This window comes from Primulina huaijiensis, chromosome 12 (genome assembly GCF_012295235.1).
Source record: "Primulina huaijiensis isolate GDHJ02 chromosome 12, ASM1229523v2, whole genome shotgun sequence".
Lineage (NCBI taxonomy): Eukaryota > Viridiplantae > Streptophyta > Magnoliopsida > Lamiales > Gesneriaceae > Primulina > Primulina huaijiensis.
The window spans coordinates 18260178-18285505 of NC_133317.1; the positions used below are offsets into that span (position 1 = coordinate 18260178).

At 35.1% G+C, this 25328-nt stretch overlaps 4 protein-coding genes across 7 annotated transcripts in view; 2 read left to right on the top strand and 2 right to left on the bottom strand.

Moving 5' to 3' along the window:
* LOC140989786 (pectin acetylesterase 9) overlaps positions 1-12392 on the bottom strand; it is a 27629-nt gene extending 15237 nt beyond the window's left edge. For all 3 annotated transcript variants that reach the window (XR_012177572.1, XM_073459187.1, XM_073459186.1), the window contains exons 1-3: positions 11923-12392; positions 11718-11800; positions 8604-8733 (exon numbers count right to left, since the gene is read on the bottom strand). Coding sequence is in view for 2 of the 3 variants with exons in the window: in XM_073459187.1 (XP_073315288.1) it covers positions 8604-8733; positions 11718-11800; positions 11923-12058 (349 nt within the window). In the remaining variant the exon portion in view is untranslated. The remainder of the gene's footprint in view (positions 1-8603; positions 8734-11717; positions 11801-11922) is intronic.
* On the top strand, positions 3108-4913 carry LOC140989788 (large ribosomal subunit protein P2y-like). Its single transcript, XM_073459188.1, has 3 exons — positions 3108-3621; positions 3701-3803; positions 4550-4913. The coding sequence occupies exons 2-3, from the start codon at positions 3764-3766 to the stop codon at positions 4789-4791; spliced, it is 282 nt and encodes a 93-aa protein (XP_073315289.1). The 5' UTR covers positions 3108-3621; positions 3701-3763; the 3' UTR covers positions 4792-4913.
* Positions 12393-14310: 1918 nt separating the features above from the next.
* On the top strand, positions 14311-23398 carry LOC140990524 (uncharacterized). Of its 2 annotated transcripts, XM_073460248.1 has the most exons (11): positions 14311-14426; positions 14514-14949; positions 15404-15490; positions 15835-16829; positions 17169-17257; positions 17366-17469; positions 17567-17666; positions 21458-21533; positions 21632-21746; positions 21830-22361; positions 22621-23398. In XM_073460248.1, the coding sequence occupies exons 2-11, from the start codon at positions 14643-14645 to the stop codon at positions 23111-23113; spliced, it is 2898 nt and encodes a 965-aa protein (XP_073316349.1). In that variant the 5' UTR covers positions 14311-14426; positions 14514-14642; the 3' UTR covers positions 23114-23398. The 2 variants fall into 2 exon arrangements, with proteins under 2 accessions (XP_073316349.1, XP_073316350.1); XM_073460249.1 differs by lacking the exon at positions 14311-14426 and having other exon boundaries at positions 14790-14949; positions 15393-15490.
* A 216-nt stretch (positions 23399-23614) lies between these two features.
* LOC140990525 (large ribosomal subunit protein eL36y-like) lies at positions 23615-25112 on the bottom strand. The gene is made up of 4 exons (XM_073460250.1): positions 24993-25112; positions 24584-24688; positions 24023-24222; positions 23615-23806 (listed from the first exon to the last, which is right to left on the bottom strand). Exons 2-4 carry the CDS (start codon positions 24683-24685, stop codon positions 23776-23778), a joined length of 333 nt encoding a protein of 110 aa, XP_073316351.1. The 5' UTR covers positions 24686-24688; positions 24993-25112; the 3' UTR covers positions 23615-23775.
* Positions 25113-25328: the final 216 nt, after the last annotated feature.

Consider the following 25328-nt stretch of genomic DNA (forward strand, 5'->3'; position numbering starts at 1 on the left):
TTCTCTCCAAGTTTTTCTCTCATTTTTCTTCTTCAAGTGTTGAGGAAGAAATATTCTTCTCATTGAAAAATCTTCTTGTTTTTCTAGTGCAAAACAAGAAGGGATTTACCTAGCAAGTGGTGGGCCTAATTTTTGAAGGAGGAGGAAGCTTGTAGATCTTCATCCACTCAAGAGCCAAGTTGTTTACAACTTGGTTGGTGCCATTCATCAACCTCAAGAGGTTGATAGGTATAATTTTTCTAAACACACTATGTATGACATTTTGTTGTTTTTGTATTTGCTACACCAAGATATGGAGGTGGCCGAAATTTTTACATAAAAATTTGATTTTTAAACTTCCGTTGCGCTTCCGGTCACCGTAACCGATCCCCTTTCAATTATTGCTAAGGGCATCCTGGCAAAATCTGGTTCTTTTGCAGTCCTCACTCTTGAAAAATTTCAAGTAATGACTGCAATTGTGAAAGGCATCAAGATGAACTGGTCATCTATCTTGTTCACGATTCTGAAGAATATGGTGCCATCGACAAAGCAGTCGAAGGGATTTGGACTTCAGCTGAGTAGGCTGATTGAGGACTCTGGGCTCTCTCTAGAATCAACCTCAACAGTCACCAAATTCAAATTCTATAATGCTTAGAATGTTCAACCGAAGAAGGCTAGAGTCGAGGAGGCAGCTGTTAAAACGAAGAAAGTTGCTAAGTCCAAAGCAGCATCATCATCTCCAAAGAGAAAACTGGTTCTGACAAAAAGTGACTCAGAGAAGACTCCCTCCCTGCAGCTGATCATGAATCCGAGGTCTCAGAAGACCAAGCCAGCTGCAGCTCCAGGAGCTCTACCTAAGCTCAGACTACTTCCATCTGGAGCTGAGGTATCACTCTCTGCGGCCCCAATACAATCAGTCCAACCAGCTGCTGAATTCCGGTCCAAGAGAGAAACTGACTATCCTCAAAAGATAGTAACTGAATCTGGAAAGACGCTCCGACTGATTGGAATCCCAGCTCACCTCACCGCAGTTGTCCGCCCGACTATTCTAACTCAGGCACGGTCAAAAGGAGTGCTAATCAAAGAAGTGGTGGACACCACTGGGTCTGGGCTGGATCTACCACATGCACTAACTGATCCCAAGGGCAAGCCTAAGATGATTGAACACAGCTGCATAATGTCATTCAGACTCAGATTGATCTTATAATGGAGGAAATTGATGATTACGCTGAGCTGAAGGTAGAACACTTTGACAAATGGGTACAAATATCTGAGCCATGGACTTGGACCTGGTGAAAAAAGAGAGCGGGCTAAGTTAATGACGAATGCTTATTGCAAAAGGATTATCTGAGTCTACAACAACAGGTTTTATCCTCAGGTTTTTGAAGAAGGAGACTTGGTGATGAGGAAGTTCCAACACTATGGAGGAGAGAGAAATTTGATCCTCAGTATGAAGGCCCCTTTAAAATAGTGGGTAAAGCCGGGGTCGCAGCCTATTATCTTGAAGGTACAGAAGAAAATAAGGGTAAACGACCTTGGAATGCTCAACACTTGAAGAAATATTGTCCAAGCCCGTTCATGTTATATTTTTTATATGTTTATTTTCATTATTAGTCTTTGAATTTCTAGTAAGGTAAATTGTTTTATTTCCAAGTTATTATAACAAAACTTATGATTTTTATCGACCCATATTCAAAAGCCCATGAATTTTAAAATCCTGACCCTCAACTTGGTACTATGTCAGACCACGAATGTGGCATTCATAAATGTAAGACCATGAATGTGACATTTATAAAAAAAAAAATCCACGAATGTGGAATTAATCAAAGCCCGACCATCAGCATGTCACTATATAAGACCACGAATTTGACATTCATAAAAACAAAGTCCATGAATGTGGCATTCATCAAAGCCCGACTACGAATGTGACATTAATAAAAACAAAACTCACGGATGTGGCACTCTCCAAAGCCCGACCATCTCGGCAGTATGTAAGTCCACTAATGTGGTATTCACATAAACAAAGCCCATGAATGTAGCATTCATGCGTAAGCCCCACCACCTGCTCGGAACTGTGTAAGTCCACGGATGTCGCATTCACATAAACAAAACAGTGAATATAACGTTCACCCTAAGTCCGACCACATGCTCGGCAACGTTAAGGGGATCATTAGTCTATGGCTCTTTATATGGGCTCAAACTCTCCCACGTTTGCGTTGATGATAATCTATTTTAAGTTTGTCTTCTGACCAGCTCGGGTAATCGAAATATAAGTTTATTACTTGGCCAATCTTTGCTTCAAGTTCAAAAAGGCTCCAACAGCCATCTTGTTCTGGTTTCAAGTTTGTTACTTAACCAATCTTGGTTTCAAGTTCAAAAGAGCTTGGATAGCCATCTTGTTCGGGTTTCAAGTTTATTATTTAACCAATCTTGGTTTCAAGTCCAAAATGGCTCAGACAGCCATCCTATTCGGGTTTCAAGTTTATTACTTAACCTATCTTGATTTCAAGTTCCAAAAAGCTCGGAGAGCCATCATTTTCGGGTTTCAAGTTTATTACTTAACCAATCTTGGTTTCAAGTTCAAAATTTCTCGGATAACCATCTTGTTCAGGTTTCAAGTTTATTACTTAATCAATATTGGTTTAAAGTTCTCGGACAGCCATCCTCTTCGGGCTTGACGTTTAATACTTAGCCTATTTGGGTTTCAAGTCAAAAGGGCTCAGCAGCCATCTAGTTCGGATTCTTATTTCTTTACTTAGCCAAATATGGTTTCAAGTTTATATCACGATAAGAAAATATGAATTTAACAACACTCAAAAGAAAACGGTTTTTGTTAAAACAATTGTCTTTTTACTTTTAACAATGGTTTTCATTAAAACTGTTGTCTTTGTATGGTTTTTCCTTTTTTATGATCAAAGAAAACGGAAAACCGTTGTCTTTAATGCGTCTAAGACAACGATTTTTACAAATCATTATCGATTAGTGGGTATTTTGAGACTACGACAATGGTTTAAAAAACCATTATCTTTGAGCGGGTTTTCTTTGAGTATAAGACAACAGTTTTTTTAAAACCGTTGTCTATGAATGGGTTTTTTGTGGCTATGACAACGGGTTTTTAAACCATTGTCTTTGAGCGGATTTTTTTTGGTCAAAATGTTATCTTTGAGCGGGTTTTTTGGGACTACAACAACAGTTTTAAAAAAACTATTGTCTTTGAGCGAAATTTTTTAGGTTTGACAACGCTCTTTGAATTTTTTTAAAAAAAAATTTTATTAAGAAAATATCCGAATTACTTTTATTTCCTTGCCCCTCTTTTATTTCCTCCTCCATCGTCGTTGCTACAGAGATTAGAGACGTTGCATGAGCTGCTCGTAGTTGGTGATTCTCTTTTATTTCCTCCCCATTGCTCATCTCTCTTGTCTCGTTTCATCCATCCCTAACAGCTCCCACGACTCGCTACCCGACCCCTTCCTTTGCTCCATCCGCCGACAATACCCCGAAAAAAAGAGTATTTCTTTCCAGCTTACGGTGGGGATTCATATGGACGAAGAGGAGCACGATGTTTACGGTGGGGAAATCCGAGACGAAGACGCTGATGCCGACGTTGACTTGACCGCTGGCGACGGTGACGCCGCCGCCAAGGTTACATATATTGTACACGGCTGTTGTATCTAATGGATATGTGATTGTATGTGTGTTTGATTGGATCTGCGGTGTTTAGGAATTGGACGAGATGAAGAATCGGTTGAAGAAGAGGGAAGAGTAAGCTGCGGCGCTTCGTGAAATGCAGGCTAAAGTTGAAAAGGAGATGGGTACTGTTCAAGGTGTTTCATTTTTCTTTCTTTCTTTCTTGGAATTATGTTTCTTCTTTTTGCTGATTATCAGTTTTGTTATTGGTTGTGGGTTTAATGTTTTGATTAGTTCTTGGACTTGAAACTGGTTTATCATCAGCTAGATTTTGGGTTTAAAAAGAAGCTTTGTTATTAATTACAGTGATTTGATGGTAATTAATAATTTGATTTTCTTGGATCAGTTGAACTTACAAAAGAATCTTATGCATGCGGTGACTGTTGTGTGCATCTTTAAAAATTGTGTATATCTGGCGGGTTGGTGACTTGTAAATTTTTTTTTGCTGACCCAATACTTATGGTCTTATACAAAAGCCGAAATTCAGTCCAACTAATATTTAATCTCGACTTTGCAGCCTACTAACGTTGTATGGATTGGGGAAGTATTTATTTTTTATTCAATAAGATACCAAAGTGCACAAGACTTTCCCTATGTATATATAATTTCCTTTTTTAGAGAGATTCGTATTTTTCATATAAAAATCTCTGCTAGTGATCTTTTCCTTTTACAATTTATCATTCTTAAAGTACAAATCAAATTTGTGATTATTTATTATTGATGTTTGATATAAATTGTTTGAGAAATTTTCAAAATTTCCTTATATGTGATCAAGCCTTGTGAATTTATGTAGTGTATGCTACATTTATATCAAGTTTTATTCCACGCACTAGAATCAGTTCTCTGACTATAATTGTGTTGACCTACTGCTTTCTCGATTCAGTTGTAACTGAGTGTGATGATGACTTAATCACCTTGCTATTGTCTGAAGTTGAGGGCAAAGATATCACTGAATTGATTGCTGCTAGAAGGGAAAAGTTGGCTTCTGTACCGGCAGGTGGTGGTGGTGGTGCAGTTGCAGTTGTTGCTCCGACTGGTGGTGGTGGTGGTGCGCCTGCTAAAACCAAGACAGAAGAGAAAGTTGAAGAGAAAGAGGAGTTCGATGATAAAAATATCTGGACATGACCATATTAAGACTTATTTATTGTGCAAGATTTGGACAAATTTCACTTTTGTCTAACGTATGTTCTGTTTGGGAATTTATGACAGGACAGATCGGTGCAAGATTAATACATAGTTTTATTTTTTATTGTGCATAGAATTAGGATCTTAATTTTGAATCTGTAGTTATTTATAATAATTTATGAAAATTTTATATTTAAATTTATGTTCAAATTTTAAATTTTGAATGATTTATAATATTGGAAAATTATATATTAAATTATTTTTTTTGTTTTTATCTGAAAAAAGAGAACGGATAAAATCCATTGTCGTAGGATATTTAAAACTGTTGTAATTGACATTGTTGTTAAAAGTGCGGTCAAAGACAACGGTTTTAGGTTTAAGCGCAAAGACAACGGTTGGGGACTCTCCTCCCCACTCTCCTCTCTATTTGCCTCTAAGGGTTCAGAAGGGCCACGCTCGGCTGTAGAGGATCCGGGCTCATCTGCTTGAGACAAAGGATCATCTAAATAGTCTTGTAACTCTTGTACATCAGACTCGTCAATGGAAGACATTCTAAAACTTAGACATAATAAAATGAATAAACTTACTCTGGGGTCAGATGGTAAGTGGTCAGGAGTAAGGTATGATGGTCATGAAAGCTCTCTAAATTTCAACAGAGTAACGGCTCAGAGAAAATAACGGTGAAAATAAGGGATGAAAGTCTTCTGTTTATACTTGGGGAGTTTCATTTCAACCGTCCGATCAACATGAAGTCAAGGGTCCGGATTTTCTAGGGCAAATGTATGGTCCCCTCGAGAGCTGAGCTTCAGAGGATCTAGGCCGTCCATTTATGTTTCACCCGGATCAACATCTATACCATTCGTTATGTCACGTAGGATCAAAGAAACACACAACAAAAACATAAGACAGAAAGAGAAGGGCTCAGAGTCCGACAAGATTTTTGATGTAAACTTCATACTTATTTTAGTTAAAGTAGGGGAGGTACTACTGATGACACCTAAAATTGACACATCTGGACGGATCCAAGCTCATCTCAAAATTGGTCATAGCCTTTTATGACCCATGCCTCATTATTGATCAAGGACCCGGCTATCGAGCTCAACCATATAGTAAAGTGTCCTAGGAGTCCAAGCTCATGAATCTCTAATAAGGTCGATCTCCTCAACACTATTTACTAAAGGCTCGAGCCCACTAATGTGGTCGGGGAATCTGAGCTCTAATGCAGTTAGAAAACATGGAAACATCTTCGTCGATAAATGGGAAACTCTGATAAATTCAATATTCGATCAAATCACGTCGAGATAAGACAAGAATCCTCGTCGCCATCAAGAACCCTAGATGTTATGGTAGTTGAGTCCTGCCACATGATGTTTTTTTATATCAAGTAGAGTTATATGTTTACAAGAATTCTACTCATATAAGGTAACTAATGCCCTGCACATATAAATACAAGATATTGGCTACGATTTTATTCACTCACGTTATCTTACTCACTTAGTACTACTATATCTCACTAAGTTTGCTCTCCGGACTTACTTAAGCATCGGAGGAGACGCTGAAAAACTTTTCAGCGTCCTCTAACCTTATTTGTGTCTGTGTAGAATCCAGAACACCTTTACTCAAATGTAAAGATTTGAAGTCTCGCATTTCAAATCGAACCCAAAATATATCATAATCGTTTAATTATTGTTATCATTATTATTTGATCCCTCTTTTCTTCAAGTGGGAGTCGGTGCCCCCACCAACGGCAATGGCTTCGGAGTCACATTGAAGGTTGGAACATGGATGGCTGGCAAGAATTAATTAGCAAACAAAACAAATCTCTGGCAATTCAGTGAAAGAAGATAAAGAGAGCAAAGAAGCTTTATTTTAATATCCGACAGCAGCAGAAGAAGACGGTTGTAGTAATCTCCTTGCTTCCCTCTAGTTAATAAATACGGTCTGGCTGTATTTTACCCAGCTCTTTTATAACCGCGTCAAACGGTAAAAATTGAAATCCAAACTATTTCTTACATCAATAAATATATTTAAGAGGATTATTTTTCATAATAAAAAAACCCGAATTGTGTAGAACTAGGGGTTTTTTTTAAAATTTAATTATAAAAAAAAAATAAATTCAAAAATAAAATAGATGGTGAGATTTTGCAAAATTTAGACAAAACGCCACCATCAATGACGGACGCTGCTGCACGTCCAAGCGGCAATGAGCTGCACATTGCAGCTGTCTTTTTTATTTTTTATTATTATTATTTTTAATTGAATTTAGACATATGTCTTATTGCTAAAATAAGAATGAATACATGCAAAAATAGAGTTGAAACTTAAGTTCAATAATTTAAAAAATAGATCACTTTAAATAGTGTGTGAGTCAACAAATTTTTTTAAAAAAATTCTTTATTTGTACAATATTAATTAATTTATCTTAAAAAATTGAATTTTTTTGGTTTAAAAAAAATATTTATTTATTTAAATATGTGTTGGTTTTATTTTCCAACAAAATATATATAGGTATGCTTCCATTTGTTTATTATTTTATTATTACTAGTAATATATTAATAAAAAAAATAGTAATAATAGTTGGAATATGAAAATTCTTGATTTTTTGGACGCAAAATTTTTGAATTTGTATTCTTTTTAGTTTTTTAAACAAAATATTTTATTTATTTAAAGATATGTTGATTTAGTTTTAAAAAATAAAAGAAGTTGTGCATGTGTGTCGCTCTACTTATTTTTTATTTTTTAAAATTAATGAATTTGAGCCGATCAATGATTTAGAAAAATCATTATTTAACACTGATTCAAAATTTGTCTACGAAAAAAATAATTTATCTTTCAATTTAGTTCACATACAAAAAATGAAAGTTGGAGCTCAAATCCATTAATTTTAAAAAATAAAAAATAAGTAGATCGACACACACACAATTTCTTCTTTTTTAAAAAATAAATCAATGTATATTAAATAAATAAATAAAATTTCAAAAAAATAAAAAAAAAGTACAAATTAAAAAATTTTGCGTACAAAATTCAAGAAATTTCATATTCCAAACATATTCGTAGTAATAATAATAACAAATAAAAAAAATAAGTTGTTGAATATACATATACATTTTTTCCGAAAACTAAACAAATACATTTTTAAATAAATAATTTTTTAAAACAAAACAAGTTCAATTTTTAAAATATAAATTAATTAACATTTTACAAATAAAGATTTAAAAAAAATTGGTTGACTGACTCAACATTTAAAGTGATATAATTTTCAATTATTGAACTTGAGTTCGGACTCTCTTTTTTATATGTATTTTACCTATTTAACTATAAGATATGTGTTCATTCAATTAAAAAAAAAAAAAAAAAAAAAAAAACAACATCCGTCATAGAAGGTGGCGTTTGTCCATAATTTTGCAAAACCCCATCATATACCTTGTTTTTAAAATCAATTTTTTTAAAAAAAAAACCGTGGAACTAGAATCAAAACTATAAATTAGTTTTAAGATTTCGAAATATGCCTAGACACCTTAATTTATATAATTAAACTATTTAGCTTATGTTTATTATATTATAACGGGTAAATCCCTTAGAAAAACTATATTTGGCAATTTTAATAGATGCCTAAATTTAACCTTAACATTTTTCTATCATATTTAATAATTAAGAAACAAAAAAAATAAATCGATCACTCAAAAACTTCGCACATTCTCTTCCCACAATCCCAATTTTAGTATACTTGTTAAAATATGACAACATTAATCAACCCAACACTTCGAATTCGCAGAGTTTGAAATGATAAAGCATATTGCATGTGTACGTACCAGGGTTTAACAAGGCATTGTTGCTCAAAATGCCAGAGAAGACCTCGACTTTACTCATGTAACGAGTGGATCCACGCCTAGTTCCAGCTCTCTCCAAGCAAGATTCGATGTCATTGCACCAACCACCACCCTGAGAACATTGCAACTTTCATCATTCATATTTGTCTTTGTTTTTTTATCCTCAATGGTCAAAATTGATTTTTAGTACTGCATCAATCTTTCCATTTTCGATAATTTTAGTTCTTTTAATTGAGCGTGCTAATGTGACAAGAGTAGGGATGAGTATTCAGGTTTGTGTATACGATACCTGACTCGATTGACTTTTATAAGATCACGACATGTAGTTTTTTAAAAAGTCGGGTTTTGGTTAAACCCAAACCCAAATTTATAATTTTGTGTTGGTGTCGGGTTTTTCCTAATCGGGTATCCGAAATTTTTTTTTATTTTATTTTAAAATTTTAGTACCCAATTTTTATTGTTAAATACAATTTTTTAAATGTTTTTTTTAAAAAAACATGGTACTCGATTGAGTATTGACCAGGTTAAATTTATTACACCGCTGTTAATCACATGTTTTTTGTTGTCTTAATGCAATGGAGGAATTTTTTTTTATGCCTAAAATTTCGGGTAGTGAAATTTTTTTGTCACGTTCTTTTTTAGGTACCCGACCCATGCCTACTACCCCTACACATGAATATCACATCGACGTCAAAGTTAGTGTCATGTTGAAAAAAAAAAAAAAATTTCACGTCGGTGTCAAGTTAGTGTCATGTTGAAAAAATACAAAATTAAAGTATAATTTTTTTAATTATAATTAAAATTTGATAACATAAAATATGAAAATACAGAGTGTCAAATTTATAAACCAAATTTAATATTTTTCATTAATTACTCAAACAAAGCCTTTATTTATTGCGAGTCTAGTGACATAATTGAATAAACTACTCAGCATCCCAGTCCAATGCATGGTACGGCACTATCTGTCGGTGCCAAATTCGTATATATAAAGGAGGAGGATGGGTTATATATATATATATATTTTTCAGTCGTCCTAAATAAAAATTGTACTATACATTCTACCGACTATATTTACCGAATCTTGTTTTCTAAATTAGTGAAAAAATTAGTCACTTTATTTCTAAGCATACATCTAAGGAAGATAATACACAATCAAAATTTTTATTTTTATATTATAAGAGAAATTGTCAATTTTTTATTTTTTGGTTCTATAATTTATCAAAGTTGTGTTTTAATAATGTAACTTTACTTTTTGTTTTTGTTAGTTGTTAGTCTTATTTCGTAAGAATGAAAATTTTCAATTATACATCAGCATGTTCGGGTGTAATATTAGCACTCTAGTGAATTATGACTAAAAACTAACAAAACACAGAATTACAAGATTAAAACACAAATTTGCAAGTTAGATGACAAAAAGATAAACATGACAAGTTAGATGACTAAATTTCTATTTCTTTTTTGATACATACATAGGGTGTTTGTTTTAACGTGAATTTCAACTCACGACTCTCACTTTATTGGTAAACACGATTTATATCACTGCACCACGTGGGATAATAAAACAACTGATTTTGAAGATAATAAAATGTGCACGAAAAAGCGAAATAAAGAACGGGAAATTGGGGATCAGTCCCCAGCCGTCGTTTTTTTTAGTGTTCAGTCCCTGAGTACTTTTTTAGTACCACATTTCCACATGAAGTGTACCACAGTTTCACATGAAGTGTACCACAATTTATATGACATAGTACCACAATTTTGTGGGTAGGGAGTGAACCCAAAGAAATGTTTTCATTGGGGATTTTTCACCAACTTCCCCAATAAAGAAGGGTATTAAAAGTTAAAACAATTTTTACTTAATTTTATTTAAAATATTCGAGACATGAAGGCAAGGATAATGACCTAATTATATCTTTATTATTGTAATTGAACTGTCTGTCACGCATATAATTTTTCATAAACATTCAATTAATTAGAAACCAAAAATTGGGACATAATATGAAGGCAAAAATTTGTGTGAGACGGTCTCACGTGTCTTATTTTGTGAGACGGATCTCTTATTTAGGTCATCCATGAGAAAGCATTACTTTTTATGCTAAGAGTATTACTTTTTATTGTGAATATCGGTAGGGTTGACCCGTCTCACAGATAAAGATTCGTGATACCTTCTCACAAGAGACATATTCTAATATGAAACAGGTGAATATTAATTCCAACTGACTTGACTTAGGCAAGACTATATTATGATATTTTTTGCATTTTTTAAAAAAATTGGAAAACTGTTTTCCTTATAATTTGATCTCTAGTTCATGTTAAATATAAGACATTAGTATCATAAAGAATATAAATCATCATCCGCTAGTATAATATTTTCTACATAGAAGAAATTTTATATTCAGTCGAGATATCGAAGGATATTTTTAAATAAATGTAGTAATTGAATTAATAAAGAAAGGATGATAAAACTAAAAAAATTATGTAGGCTTTCACTAAATCCATGGATTTTTTCTTGGAGGAAAGACTTTAAAGTTGGTAGGTCTTATTAAAAAAATATATAAAAAAATTGTGTTAAGATGCTTTTCCAAATTCAAATTAAAAACAATTAATTTTTATATTCAAAACACATACGAGGCTATAAACATTTATGCCAATTGGTATCCATTCATTTAGAAAGAGAGGATTATGCCACTAGGTGAAGAGGCACTCGATTGTTCTATATATTTTTTTAATACAATGAAGATGAGTAATTTACTTAAATAATTTGAAATCAAGATTATTATAAGGTAGAGTTTGTGATTATTGCAAATTAAATATGCATTCATGAATAAAAATAAATATTTGACGAAATTGTTTTTATTTACGGAACACCATTCGTCCCGGGGTATTTTATTTTTTAACCTCAGTCAATTTTTTTTTTAAAAAAATGACCTCCATTAAAAAAAAATCATTTTTTTAACAAATAATTGACCTAGATTATTTAATCAATTTCACCTTCAACCCAACACCCACACAAAACACGTAAAAACTATTGTCTTTGCGTGTATGTTTTGTTCACAGACAGAATCTTTCCCCCTTTTACCCCAAAGACTGAAAAATTACCTCAAATTGCAGCAGCCAGTTACTTCTCCCAGCTCCGATTCCTCTGTCCAGATGATACGCCGGTGAACTCCCATCCAAGCAATCTAACAAGAAACAGATTCAACACAAGATTATGGGTCAAAATTTTCATTGAGTGAGAGCTAGCGTCGATCGGCAGGATTAACTCCGTAACCTCCAATCCATTAATGGTGAATCAACTACTTACAAGCGCCGATAGACGATGCGTTACGGACCAAAGTCATGCTCACCAGACGGCGATCGGCGCAGTGAATGCTATGCGGCGCGCACGTCATCGTCGCCAGTAAGATCAATGAAACTACTTTCATCGCATTCGCGTTCATTTCAATTAAGTTTTTTTCTCCCTCTCCAGCAGCTATGATTTCACACGCAATTTTAGTGAGACGAAGAGAATTTTGATTCAGGAAACTCCTTGAGTTTCCTGCAAATTTGGAAAGCAAAATGAATTTCGAACCAAATGGCTGATTAATGGAACGAACAATTTTGAGGAATTTCGAAACAAATGGCTGATTAATGGAAAAAAACAGAATTTTTTTTTTGAAAAAAAATTGTATGTAATTTAGAATCTGAATGCATGAAAAAGGAAGTTAAATCAGGATTGATGTAGTTGATTTGGGAAAAGGATGAAGAGATTTCTCAAGATTTTGCAGGTTCTTTACAGGAAATGGCTGATGTGGGTAACAGAGATATCTGAAGTTGAGCAAATGAACTAAAAACGCATCAACAGAACACGATTAAGTAATTAGTGAGGGTAAGAGGAACCGGAGGGAGCGAAGAAGCTAGAATTTTCAGCCGAATTTAAATAAGAGTGGTGAAACGGTGAGATTGCATAAATGCGCTTTTAGTAATTTTATTTATTTTTTGCCTTTCAAAATTATTATTTTTGAGGTGTGAAGTATTAAATATGGATATCATCATGGTTAAATTGTATGTAAGCGGGGTCCATGTTGGATGGGCAGCATGAAGATGATAGAAAGGGAACCTGTGTTGGACCTGATAGTCCAAACCACATCCATTCAATAATTATTCAATTCTTGTTTTAAAAAATGTACGAAAGTTCACATATTATCGAGTCGAGTTTGTTCGGTGTGGTTTACCTGATTAATATGATTTTCAGACTATTGGGTTATTATGAGATTTTATCCGGTGTGTGCCGAATAATAGTGATTGCAGGTTTTCATGTCATAAAAAACAATTAACTTAATATTATATTTATTTATGTATTTTTGGTGAAACCAAAATAAAATTTGGAAAATTATAAGGTATACTTGATGTTACACTCAATCTTAAATTTTGCATGATAAATTACAAAACTCTTGAATTTAATTAAATCTCTTTTATTTATTACGCTTGAAAGGAAAAATGTCATCACGTGTGTCAATTAGAACGACTCAATAAAATTTTTATGTTATGTTTTGATGAAAGGATTTGGATTTATACGAGATTTGAAATGCTAGGATTTCAATAACTAAGTTGATGTTTGAAACTGAAACAAAAAATATACACTTTGATAATATACGGAATTTCAAACTTTCATTTTAATTTCCAAGTCAAATAAATATAAATGGATTTGAGGGTAACCTATAGAGTATCTACATTGCTGATATGATATAATCACAAAATTAACGTTTCAAACCTATCCTGAAAAATTATAAAAAAAAGTGTAAAACACCAAAATTTGATGTTAAAAAACGATATCAGTTAAATAAATTTTTTGCTTAGTAGTAAAAAAATTGTCTTGAAAGTTCTCAATTCAATACAATACGTAAATTTTTAAAATAAAATTACTTAACTCCAGTAAATAATTAATTATCCAATATCCACATTTCTTGGAAATTTTATTTGTGTTTTTGACAATGTGACTAAAGATTTGTTCCAGTGTCTATTATGTGTACGTACAAATGGTAAGAGAACAATAAGGTTTAAAGAAGACAACTGAGTTTGGGGTTATGGGTCTTGTAAGATCCAAAAATAAGATAATGTTTTAAAGAAGACAAATAAATTTAAGAAAACGAGTAGTGGACGTTTCAGGTCTTGACCCTCATCATGAGTGAGCAAGAAGACACAAGCTAGTTGATCCCTTGTGTAGTTAAATCAACCAACTTTGGTAGCTAAATCCCACATCTCTATCTTGTAGATGTTGATGAGTAAAATCCTACATTTGTGTTTATGATATATCTATGCTAAAAATAGGAGAATCTCATCGTCTATTACCATGACTAATTAAGTAACTTCAAGTAAATACAATGACATTATATGTTTGAAATAATTTTACCTATGTTTTGATACTATTTCTGACCCAATTATAACATCAAAAATATTTTTAATTATTTTGTCAAAATTTGGGAATTCAAACTAAAAATTTAGGTCATAGAGAAATCATAATCCTAATTTACTCATTTTAATTTATTTACACTAATCGATAGAACTAATTTAAGCTAATAATAATGATAGGAGTTTGTTTAATTATTAAAATTGAGCATACTAAATAAATCATAATATTCAGATTTTTTAAAATGTATTTTAAATCCATTACTTAGTTTAATTATTTCGATTTTTTGAATTTTGTTTTTTCATAATAAATTAATGTCATCATATTCTGTGTTCTGTGGCTTGTGGCTGCGTACCCAACCAGTTCATCTAGAAATCGCCGCGCTGTTCTTCTTGTCCGTTGGATAAAAGATACATAGCGTAAAGTTTACATGCCAGATACTGTGTAAACCCTAAATTCTGGTAAAAAAAACCCTAATTATCGTTCTGGTTCAGGTTCTGGTTCAGGTTCAGCTCCCTTCCGGAATTCGCATCCAAGATTCAATAATTGAGAGGCGCACGAAGATTATCCCCAGCTATTAGCAGCGATTTGCTGTTCCATTTCACTTCGGATTGAAATTTGAAGGAATCGTTAAGATGAATGCTTTGATTACCTCGACGGCCTTTTGTCCGAGTTCTTTTCAGCTCAAATTCTCATTCAACCGCCGGAAACCCCCGTCGGCGTTTCTCCGCTCGCGCTTTTCGGAGCTTGACCGGCGTCGTGTGAACTTGGTGTGGGTGGTGGTGAGGAGCAGTGGGGTGAACGGCTATGGATTGGAACGACGTCGGACTCAGGTTTCTTCGTGGATGAATTCTAAGTCTTCGTCTGAAGATTTCTCTGGCTGGGCCAATGCTGATGGGGAACTGCAGCCCGGAAATTCGCGGCGCAAGCAATCTTTAGTCGGTAAGAACCTTTTTTCGATTTTTTTATTTATTTGTTTGATACGTACATAAGTTTTTATACTTAAACTAGAAGAACTTTCGATATGTTCATTTGCAATGCAACAATATCAAATTATGGTTGTTTTTGTGCAATAATGAAATGCAAGGGATATCAGCTATTCTGGATTTCACATTTCCTGTCACCTTCCTGGTACATATGTATATGAAATGTGACTGTTGAATTAGCCCTTTTTGGTTGTATAGAGGTTTAGTAGACGTGATAGAGCGTTTCTTGGAATCTACTATACGAAATTGTCTGATTAGAAGTTAAAAATTGTTAAAAAAAATAAGATATATGCATAAATTAGGGAATGATTGGGCGTTATTTATGTCTCGTTTATTGTTGCAATTAAAATTTCTGCCATTGACGAGTGTCATTATAGACTAATAACTCATGTTTCGTAGTTTGCTTTCAGGAATACTGGGAGCTGGAGCTGCCGGGATTCTTTTGGTTGCAGGCCTCACATTTACTGCATTGTCTATAAGCAATAGAACCACTTCAAGTGAGTAATTTTTCTTTCACACCTTGGTTGTCTAGATTTTGTCGTGTGAAATTTGGGCCTGTATAGATCAGTGGAATCTCTTAATTATGATCTGTGAGGTGTTGCTTCTTTGACAAAATCTATTAGACAATGATTAAGAACACGTCTTTAAAACAAAGGCTCCTCAGAGTGACATTCACAATTGATTTCTTTTGAATTTTGTAATATTTTAAAAAATAAAGGTATGTCTTTGCCACATTTTCATGTTAGTTGAGTACATCTGTGTGTCTAGAGCTTATGTTTCTTTTAATGAATAAAATAATTCAGTACTTCAAAATTTTGAGTTCATGATCTTTATTTTACAGAAGTTAAACAACAAATGGGTCCCTTGACAACACAACAAGCGGAGTCACTATCCTCTGATAATCACCAGGATAGCTTTGGAGAGGAGAAAAGTGAGGAGAAAGTTGAGATACTGCAAAGTGAAAGTGAAGAAAGTAAAACAGGTACAAACAAGGATCTTCTTTTGCATAAAGAAAATAGTGAAGCTAATGAAACTAGCATTAGTGATGATGTGGGTGCTAGTCAGTCATCTGAGGTTGTTGATCTCACTAATATTCACTCCAATGAAAAAGCTGCCCAAAAGGAATCAGCTCTTACTGGCGTTTTAGTTTCTGTTGAAGCCAATGATTCCTTCGTTGTGCCGAGCATTCATACTAAAAATGGCAGCCCAGCTAATGATAATACTAATGAACCAAAAGCAGAGGACCGTCTCGATGTTACCCTAGCTGCTGAAAGTACCAGCGTACCAAAATCAGATAATCATGTTGATGCCAAAATCTTGGTCCCATCTATATTGGATAGTAGGCCGGAAAATGTTGCTGACTATCCAAATGGGCTCTCTAGTTCAGTTGAGTCACTGGTGGATGACGCCGTTGAATTAAACACTATCCCTGAAGAATATGAGGAGTCCAGAAGCTTGCCTTCAACAGGGGATGTTGATACGGGAAATAAACTTTTGACAGTGGGTGCTCACTCAGATAAAAATTTGGGAGTTTCTGTTGATGGAGATGATAAATATCTGGAAAATTTAAACATCATTGGCTCAGCTGGAGTGTCCTCGGTGCCGGAAATAGCCAATCAATTTGGAAATGAACTGCACGAAAATTATTATAATGATATCAATGTTAACAGATCCTTTTTTGTTTCTACAAATCCTGGAATTTTTTTCACTTCAGCTGGCATACCTGCTCCATCTGTTGTCTCTACAGCTCTGCAGGCTCCACCAGGAAAGGTTTTGGTTCCAGCTGCTGTTGATCAACTCCAAAGTCTGGCATTATCCGCTTTAAAAGATTTGAAGGTATGTTTCTAACTACTCCAGCTATTATTCATTTGGGCTATATACATTGCATACCCCTTAAGTTCAAAACTGCAGTTTCTTCTTTCGTTTTTTGGTTTCTGGTTGTGCCACGTGCTTTTTCAACTAGCTCCTGTCGAGAAATGTTCAAGAAGCCAAAAAAGAGAGAAAAAACCAATCTAATGCCAGCTCACAGTGGCTTGCGCATGCGCACACTCACACACAAGATCGTCATAATCTTAATACTATGATGATCTTTCCGATGATCTAGAGATTGAGCTGTAAATGTAAATTCTTGTGTGAAGATTTGAAACCCCATTTTTAATTCCGTAGCTCTTCTAGGTGATTGAAGATGATGTTCAACCTGGAGATTTATGTACCCGCCGAGAGTATGCGCGTTGGTTGGTCGTAGCGAGCGGTATTCTTACCAGGTAATGAGTCTTTCTTTATTGAGTGTCATATGAGATATTCACATCCTGTTAAAATATTACGGGTGGAATGATATGGCTGTGCGTTATAATTTATTGATTTTATCCTAGGAGCACAACGTCGAAAGTCTACCCTGCTATGTACATTGAAAATATTTCTGAACTTGCATTTGATGACATTAAACCAGATGACCCTGATTTCCCATCAATTCAAGGTGAAAACTTGACTTTGGATACTGTTTTAAAAGTTCTCATAAAATTATATATTTTGGTATGTTGCATTATCTTCTAAATGAGTTTGGCTTTTGTTAGGCTTGGCCGAAGCTGGACTTATTGCCAGCAAGCTTTCAAGGCACGACATGCAGTCATCTCTAGATGAATACCCAAGTCCTTTATTATTCTTTCCTGAAAGGTGTGCATATTTCCCATGAGCCTACTGTCATCCTGCCATTAGGTTACTGTTCTCTTGAAGATAAAATTTACTTTTATAGCAATGTACTATAAATTTATGAATACTAAGAAGACAATCTGAAACATCCTTTCTTTTTTAACTTTAAAATATAATAAATACTAAATTTTTTTTAAAAACGTTTTCCTCTAAACTTTGAAACAATCCATCATAAATAAACTAATATTTAAAAATCTCAAATGCATAAAAATCCATAATTCGTCAACCATAAAATCATACGTCAATTTAAACGAAAACTCAACATTAAAATTTCAAAACCATAGCATAACATCTTTACTAACATAATCCTCAAAAATTTAATTTAAAACTTTAAACTTAAGTGTAGTAGTGCGGAAAATAAAAGTCCCTCAGGAGTGTACTGCCGGACCCGATCCAATCAAGCGTCAGCGCATCCCTCAAAATCATCCTCCCCTGCAACCATCCAAACCTAGTGAGTCTAATGACTCAGTACGTTCTAACTATACGAAATGAATAATACATATATAGGCGAATGTGTTTAAAATCATACTTTTATTTAAATAAGCTGGCATAAAACTCGTAAGCGTAAATAATCATAAATCATTAAATCATAAAGCTTTTCATCATCGTGTATCATTTTGGGTGAAGTTTGATCCTTGAAAGTGACTATCTTTTATCATGTCATTCTGTAGTCGACTGATCAGTCTATATACACCAAGTACCTGGGGGCGGGGTGTTAGCAAGTCTCATCACTGAGCCGTGGCCAAATATGGAAATACGATCTTGGGTTTCCTCTGGGGCCTTCTCTCGTAAACGGGCTGTCTCTAGGGTCTTTTCTCTCACGATATTCCCATTTGTAAGCTCACCATTCCTTCTTAAAACGGATCCCTCACATATCCTCCATGTCACAGTCAATTCACATCCTTCAAAATATTTTTCCTTTCATTTTATTATAAAATATCGCGTCCTTAAAAATCGTAAAAATAGCATTTTGGGAAAATCGTGCAGCCTTTGTATATATCATAAAAATATCCTATTTTCAGTGTAAAAGTTTTAAAATATCATTTAGCATGTATTAAGATTCTTCGTGACACTGCCAGACCTTTCGAACTACCTGGGACTTAAAATGACCATTTTACTCTTGGACCTGAAACTTCTCAATTTTGATTTTTTCTTACTTTTATCGAATCGAATCTATACCTAACCGTCATATAAGCTTAAGTTTGACTTCTAATAATTTTATTAGACGTAAACACGAGCCTTTCGATTTAATGACTTAATAACTAAACCGTGAAGTGTTTTAAGTCCGAATAATTTCAAAGCTTAATATTTTTTTACCAAATTTAAACCATAGACTTTTCGTCCCTAAACTACCCCGTGAGCCACGAACCAACCCCCGTGGACCCATGGTTCGAACCCTTCCCTTCTCTAAGCCATGATCGAGCCACTTTCAACCTATACAAGCCACACACCAATTACCCCGAACCACCATCGAGCCATCTTGGGCAGTGGCGTAGCCAGAATTAATTTTTCCGGTGGGCAGAATATTTTTAAATATTAATTTGAACTTCTTATAATAGAAATAAAAAAGAAGTTAAAAGGAACATACCGAATTCTTATTTAAGCCGAATTTTGCGATTTTTCAATCCATCAAACTTGTTTATGATAAATTCTATATCAATATCCAGAGCAATATCCCTCTCTATATAAACAACCATGGTATTGGCCAAAAGGTCATTTTCCATTTTATTACGAAGTGGCGTCTTAATGAGTTTCATCCCTGAAAAAGCTCGTTCTGTAGTTGCTGTAGAAACTGGAAGAGTCAAAATTAAATATTTGTAACAATCTACACGTAATAACCCTCTGAATTGGGCTTTAAATCTACACATTTAATTACCCATTTAAATTGGGCTTTAAACATTAATTGGACTTTAAAATTAAATGCATTTTTTTTTTGTTTTTTGTGAAATGTGCTTTAAACACGTATACCTAGGCTTTAAATATGAAAAATATCTGCAGGGCATAAGCCCAGCTTTGCCCATACTGTCCTACGCCCCTGATCTTGGGCCACAGACACCAGTCCCTGCTGGATTCCTCCTGAACGACCCTGGACCATACTGACCATCCCTAGACCACGCGCGTAGTCCCTATCCCTCGAACACCCCATGCACAGCCTGCACTCTCTCGGTTGCGGCCTCCCTCGACGCGGACCACCATCCCCAATGCCTAGGACTCTTCTAGGACCCTAGCCGCCCCCTTCTGACCAGCCTCGAGCCACCACCCACGCACGCCCCTGCACCCAGGCCGAGCCGCACGCGTCTCTTCACCCTAAAGCCTACGGTTTTTGCCTCCCTTCTGAGTACAGCAGTGTCCAGCCGCCCTAGGACTCTTCCTAGCCCCTCAACACAGCCGACGCCGAGCCCTGGCCGAGCCCAGGTGCGCTACCCCTCCTAGCCGAGCCATAAACCCATGCAAGTCCCTCAAACCCTAGCCTCTATCCCTTACCCATGCACGGCTCCTCTTGATCATGTCCATCCTTCGTATCGTCCCTGAACGACACTTTTCCCGTCCCTAAACGCTTCCTAACGGCAGCTTGTCCTTAGAATTCATAACATGTTTCAAACAAGCGTAAAATTATCAAAAACGTTGAAAATAAGCCCTTAAACGTTGCATATTTTGATCTAAATAATTTTCAGGCTTAAAAACGTAAATCATGCATTATATGATTTGAATGGCGCAAAAAGAAAGTTTAGAAACGTGCCTTTGCTTTAAAAACACTCGAATATTCGATCGTTGGTTCGGGTTGCAAAGAACGAACGGTCGACGAATAACTTTAGATATTTGCTTTCAAATTTTCGAAAATTTGTGTGTGGTTGTGTGTTGAAGTGAACGGCTGCTGTAGTACTTAGGAATAGGGTTTTGTTTTGTTTAAAATTTTAGGTGTTTTAGGAGTGTAGAGTTTTGGACTTTTAAAACTCTTGTTTTGAAAATAATTAGGCCTACTATTCTTGCTTAATTTAGGCCAATAATGCCCATTATATTGTAGAAAAATCGTTGAGTAAAAACTTTTTCGAAAATAATCGCTTTCGGATCTACAAAAGTCTATCATTTGTCCAAAACCGACTTCTCAAATAAAATAAAACAAGTTTCATAAAATAATTTGAATTCCAGCATTTTTAGAAAAATTTAATTATATTTAATCATATTATTAAGTCTTAAAAATGTTTATCGAAAATATTTAATCTTAGTCTTCCCCGGTTTCTTTTCCCCGGCCTAATATGGAATATCCGGAAAAAAAATCATTCATTTCATGAAATCATGTCAGATCATGCAATTAAACATTTAATCATATAAAAATATATCATTTAAGCATTTAAAATTAATTAAATAAAATAAATAAGCAATTTAAATAATTTTCATGCACATGTGGTTTACATGGACTGATTTTCGGGCGTTCCACAATCAGTTATTGTATGAGATCTGCATAATTTGTTTGTGAGGATTAATTGATTTTTTTGGTACTTGCTCAAATATTTGTTCCCTTTAATTTTTTTATATCTAACATCCTAAATATTACATGGTTCTCTGTGTTCATGGGTGGGTTAACTGGAACGTTCTTTGAATTGTTTTCCAACTCAGTGTGTTTATACTTGGTGCTGCTCATTTTAAACTCAACCCCCTTGTATTTTTCTGAATTTTAACACAAAATTGTTCTGTTCTAAAGAATGAGCTTCCTGGTAATTTTAGTTGTCACCTATTGATAAAATGCGTTGCAGTCCTTTATCTCGCCAGGATCTTGTGAGTTGGAAATTGGCTTTGGAGAAAAGGCAACTACCCGTTGTCGATAGAAAGGTGATTAGAATTTAATATTTAACTTGATTTGCCTATCGTAGATAGCACTGATATAGCTGATTAATTTGATAAAGAAGCTTGTCTTTTGCTGGAAGTAGACCTTGCAGCAGTTATCGGGTTTTATGGATATTGACAAGATTAACCTAGATGCATGGCCTGCACTGGTAGCTGACTTAGCAGCCGGAGAGCAGGGCATTATAACCCTGGCATTCGGTTAGTTTCTTCAATGTGATATGTTATCTTCTTCTGGCAGTGCTCTCTTAAATGTTGAGTTAATATGCTTCGCTACATAACAGGTTATACAAGACTTTTCCAGCCAGAAAAGCCAGTGACAAAAGCCCAAGCTGCCATTGCTCTTTCAACTGGTGATGCTGCTACTGTGGTTAGTGATGAACTTGCACGTATTGAGGCTGAATCAATGGCAGAAAATGCGGTTGCTGCGCATAATGCTCTAATTGCTCAAGTCGAGAAGGATCTCAATGCAAGTAATGAGAAGGAACTTTTTCAGGAAAAGGAAAAGATTGATGCTGTTCAGAAATTGGCTGAGGAAGCTAGACGAGAAGTGGAGCTATTGAGGGCTGAGCGAGAGGAAAGAAATCTTGCGCTAATGAAGGACCGTGCTGCTGTTGATTCTGAAATGGAAATGCTTTCCAGGCTGAGACGGGAGGTAGAGGAACAGTTGCAGACCCTTACGTCTGATAGGGTGGAGGTTTCACATGAAAAAGAAAGAGTAAGCAAACTTCGGAGAGATGCAGAAACTGAAAACCAGGAGATAGCCCGGCTACAATACGAACTGGAAGTTGAGCGGAAGGCCTTGTCCATGGCCAGGTAAAAAAGTTTATTCCACTGTTATTTTTAAGTTGGTGTTTTATATTTTATTTCAGATGACGATTGAGGGATTTGGTTCCATTTTGGTTCTGATTTCTTGTCTTTGGAAGTTGACTTTATAGTTTTGTTTTTATTTTTCGCAATAACCGAACGAGAAGATAATATAATTATTTGTTTAAAAATTATATCAAAAGACAAGGAAATGCAGAAGCATATAATTCTTATTCTCTCTATTTGTGCCTGTCTCTATTTTGTACAGAGCATGGGCAGAAGATGAGATGAAGAGGGCAAGGGAGCAAGCAAAGGCTTTGGAAGAGGCTAGAAACCGCTGGGAGAGTCGAGGCATAAAAGTAGTAGTCGATAATGATCTGCGAGAGGAAGAAGACACTGGAGTCCCATGGCTTGATACTGGTAAACAGTCCTCAGTCGAAGGAACCTTTGAAAGGTCTGACAACTTGGTGGACAAACTTAGGACAATGGCAGCCCGAGTGAGTGGGAATTGCAAGAACACAATAAACAAAATTATCGAGCGGATTGTGTCCTTGATATCAATTTTGAAAGAGAAGACCTTGAAGGTTGGTAAACGAGTTGGAGAGCTTAAAAACACTGCTAAATCAAACTTGAATGTCTCTTTACAAGGTATGCAACGCGGTTCCGTAGGATTTGCTTCATCCGTCTCGGAAGGGGCAAAGCGAGTTGCTGGAGATTGGAAAGATGGGGTTGAAAGGTTGTCTCAAAAGTTCAAGGCTTGATTTTGTGTTGTGCTGTTCAATTTCATTTTTGGGGTATCAGTTTTGCACCGCCAACTGCTTTGTTACTGCCTTTCGGCTCTTTTCACAAGTAGTTTTATGGCTCGTCAGAATAAGAAAGAGTAGCATAGAATAAAACTGATTTAAGAGAATAACGTTATAATGGAGAGCACCTTCTGTAGAGGATGTTGTCAAGTTGTAACACTTTACTATATGTACTGAGATACTATATGTGATGAGACCGACTTGAAAAGTTTATTTCTGCCATTCGGATTCGTAGCGTCTCTATCTAGGTTATTGTGATGTAGTATGAGTTGTCGGAAGATCAAATGTTCGAGTCGGGAATAGCGTTTTTTCGGTGATTAAACTTCGGGAATCTAGCATATCTTATGAAGAACGGCAATTAAAAGCTTCTTGTTCAAGTCCAAAAGCTTCTTAGAGAGACAAGGAGTTGTATTATCTGGAAAATAAAGATGCGAGGTGGATTTGTCTGGCATCAATACATGAAAGCAATTTCAAGTAAAAAATTAACCAACAACGCAAATTTGTATCACAAGTTTCAACTTAAAGTCGAACCAAAATAAGACAGGCTGTATCGAAGTGTTCTAATCAAAATTTACGATAAATGACCAATTTTGCTTCAACAGCAAACCTAAGAACAGATTTCACTTCTTCTTGTCACCACCTCCAGCAGCCCTGCACAATTGCACGTACCATTTAGTCTCAAGGAAGAATGAATCACAGGATTATTTATATCTATCTATATCCAACAATTAATAAAAAAATCACATGTAGAAATATAACTCAAAAATCGAAATCAAGTTTTCACTGAGCCTCATAATTCTTTAGTAGGATGCAAAAAGAAAATGTGTGATAAAAGCGGATCAGAAGTATGTCAACCAAGGAAATTACCTCATCTTCCTGAGTGCGCTAGCCATCTCCTCTCTCTTCCTTTTTGCCCTCTTGTGAGTACCCAATTTTCGCTTTGCAACCTTCAAAGCACGCTTGTCCTTTCCAACTTTAAGAAGTTCAGTGATCCTCTTCTCATAAGGTGCAAACCCAGCAACTTCCCTGATGAGGCTCCTTGCAAAATGCACTCTCTTGCTTGTTTTCTAATGAGTGAATATAGATCAAGTCAACAAATAAGAACAAGCAAACAAACCAGAATCGGTACAGAAAATGGATGCATATAACGCAAAATGCAATCTCGGTGAACAAAATAAGCCAACAAATAGAAACAAAAAAACAAACTAGTACAAATACAGAAACATGGATGCCTATAACTGGAACGAAAGTTTACAATGATAGCACTTCCAAGCCCAACCAAAATACTAATCCATTTTGTTGAACCAATCCAATGCTTCTGGTGTATCCGATACAAGGATTATATATAATTTTAAAATGTAACAAAATCAAGGTATCAGAATCAGTAAAAACTATCTATTTGAATGAAAAATCATGAAAAACACATACGCCTTTCCTATCAGATGGGCGTGGAGCTAATTCCTTGGGCGTGACAACATGTCCTCTCTTCAGCCCCACAAATAGGCCGCTGTTTGGCTGCTTTGGAGCCATAACCTACGACAAAACAACCCAATAAACAAAAGGTTTATTCTTCCGACTACTAACCCTCAACGCCCCCATCCCTCGAGAAATGAAGCCGAACAAAATTCGGTATATTTCTGAAACAAGCAGAAAAGAGAACAAACAACCTATACTTACTAATAGGAACACTAATTATTGCAGAAACAATACGAAATACAAATCTCAAAACAACATCACTGTCCTGAAGCCTACGCAGTACCCAAACAGTACACTCGTAAAAAAATCAAAGCAATATAATTTGCTCATCTAAACCTATGACAACTCGAATCTGGGTTACCTTTCGTCGATCTGTTCACCGTGCTGCGGATACCGGCGGCTGCTGGGAGTTTATGAAATTAGGGTTTTGCGGGATGGTCAGAATTTATAGGACTAAGGTATATAGAATTAAAAAACTGAATGGGGGTACAATTGGAAATTCAAATCACGTAGATCATGTCGTTTAAAGATGACCTAATTTCTTTGGGTCGGGTTCGGGTAAATTATATATACATTAATATCTGATTAAAAATTTTGTGATATTATTGAATTGCATAAAATTATTGTATATATAACATTTGGTTGAAAGTGTTATGGACTTATTTCAATTAGTTTTTGTATATAATTTTTATTATAG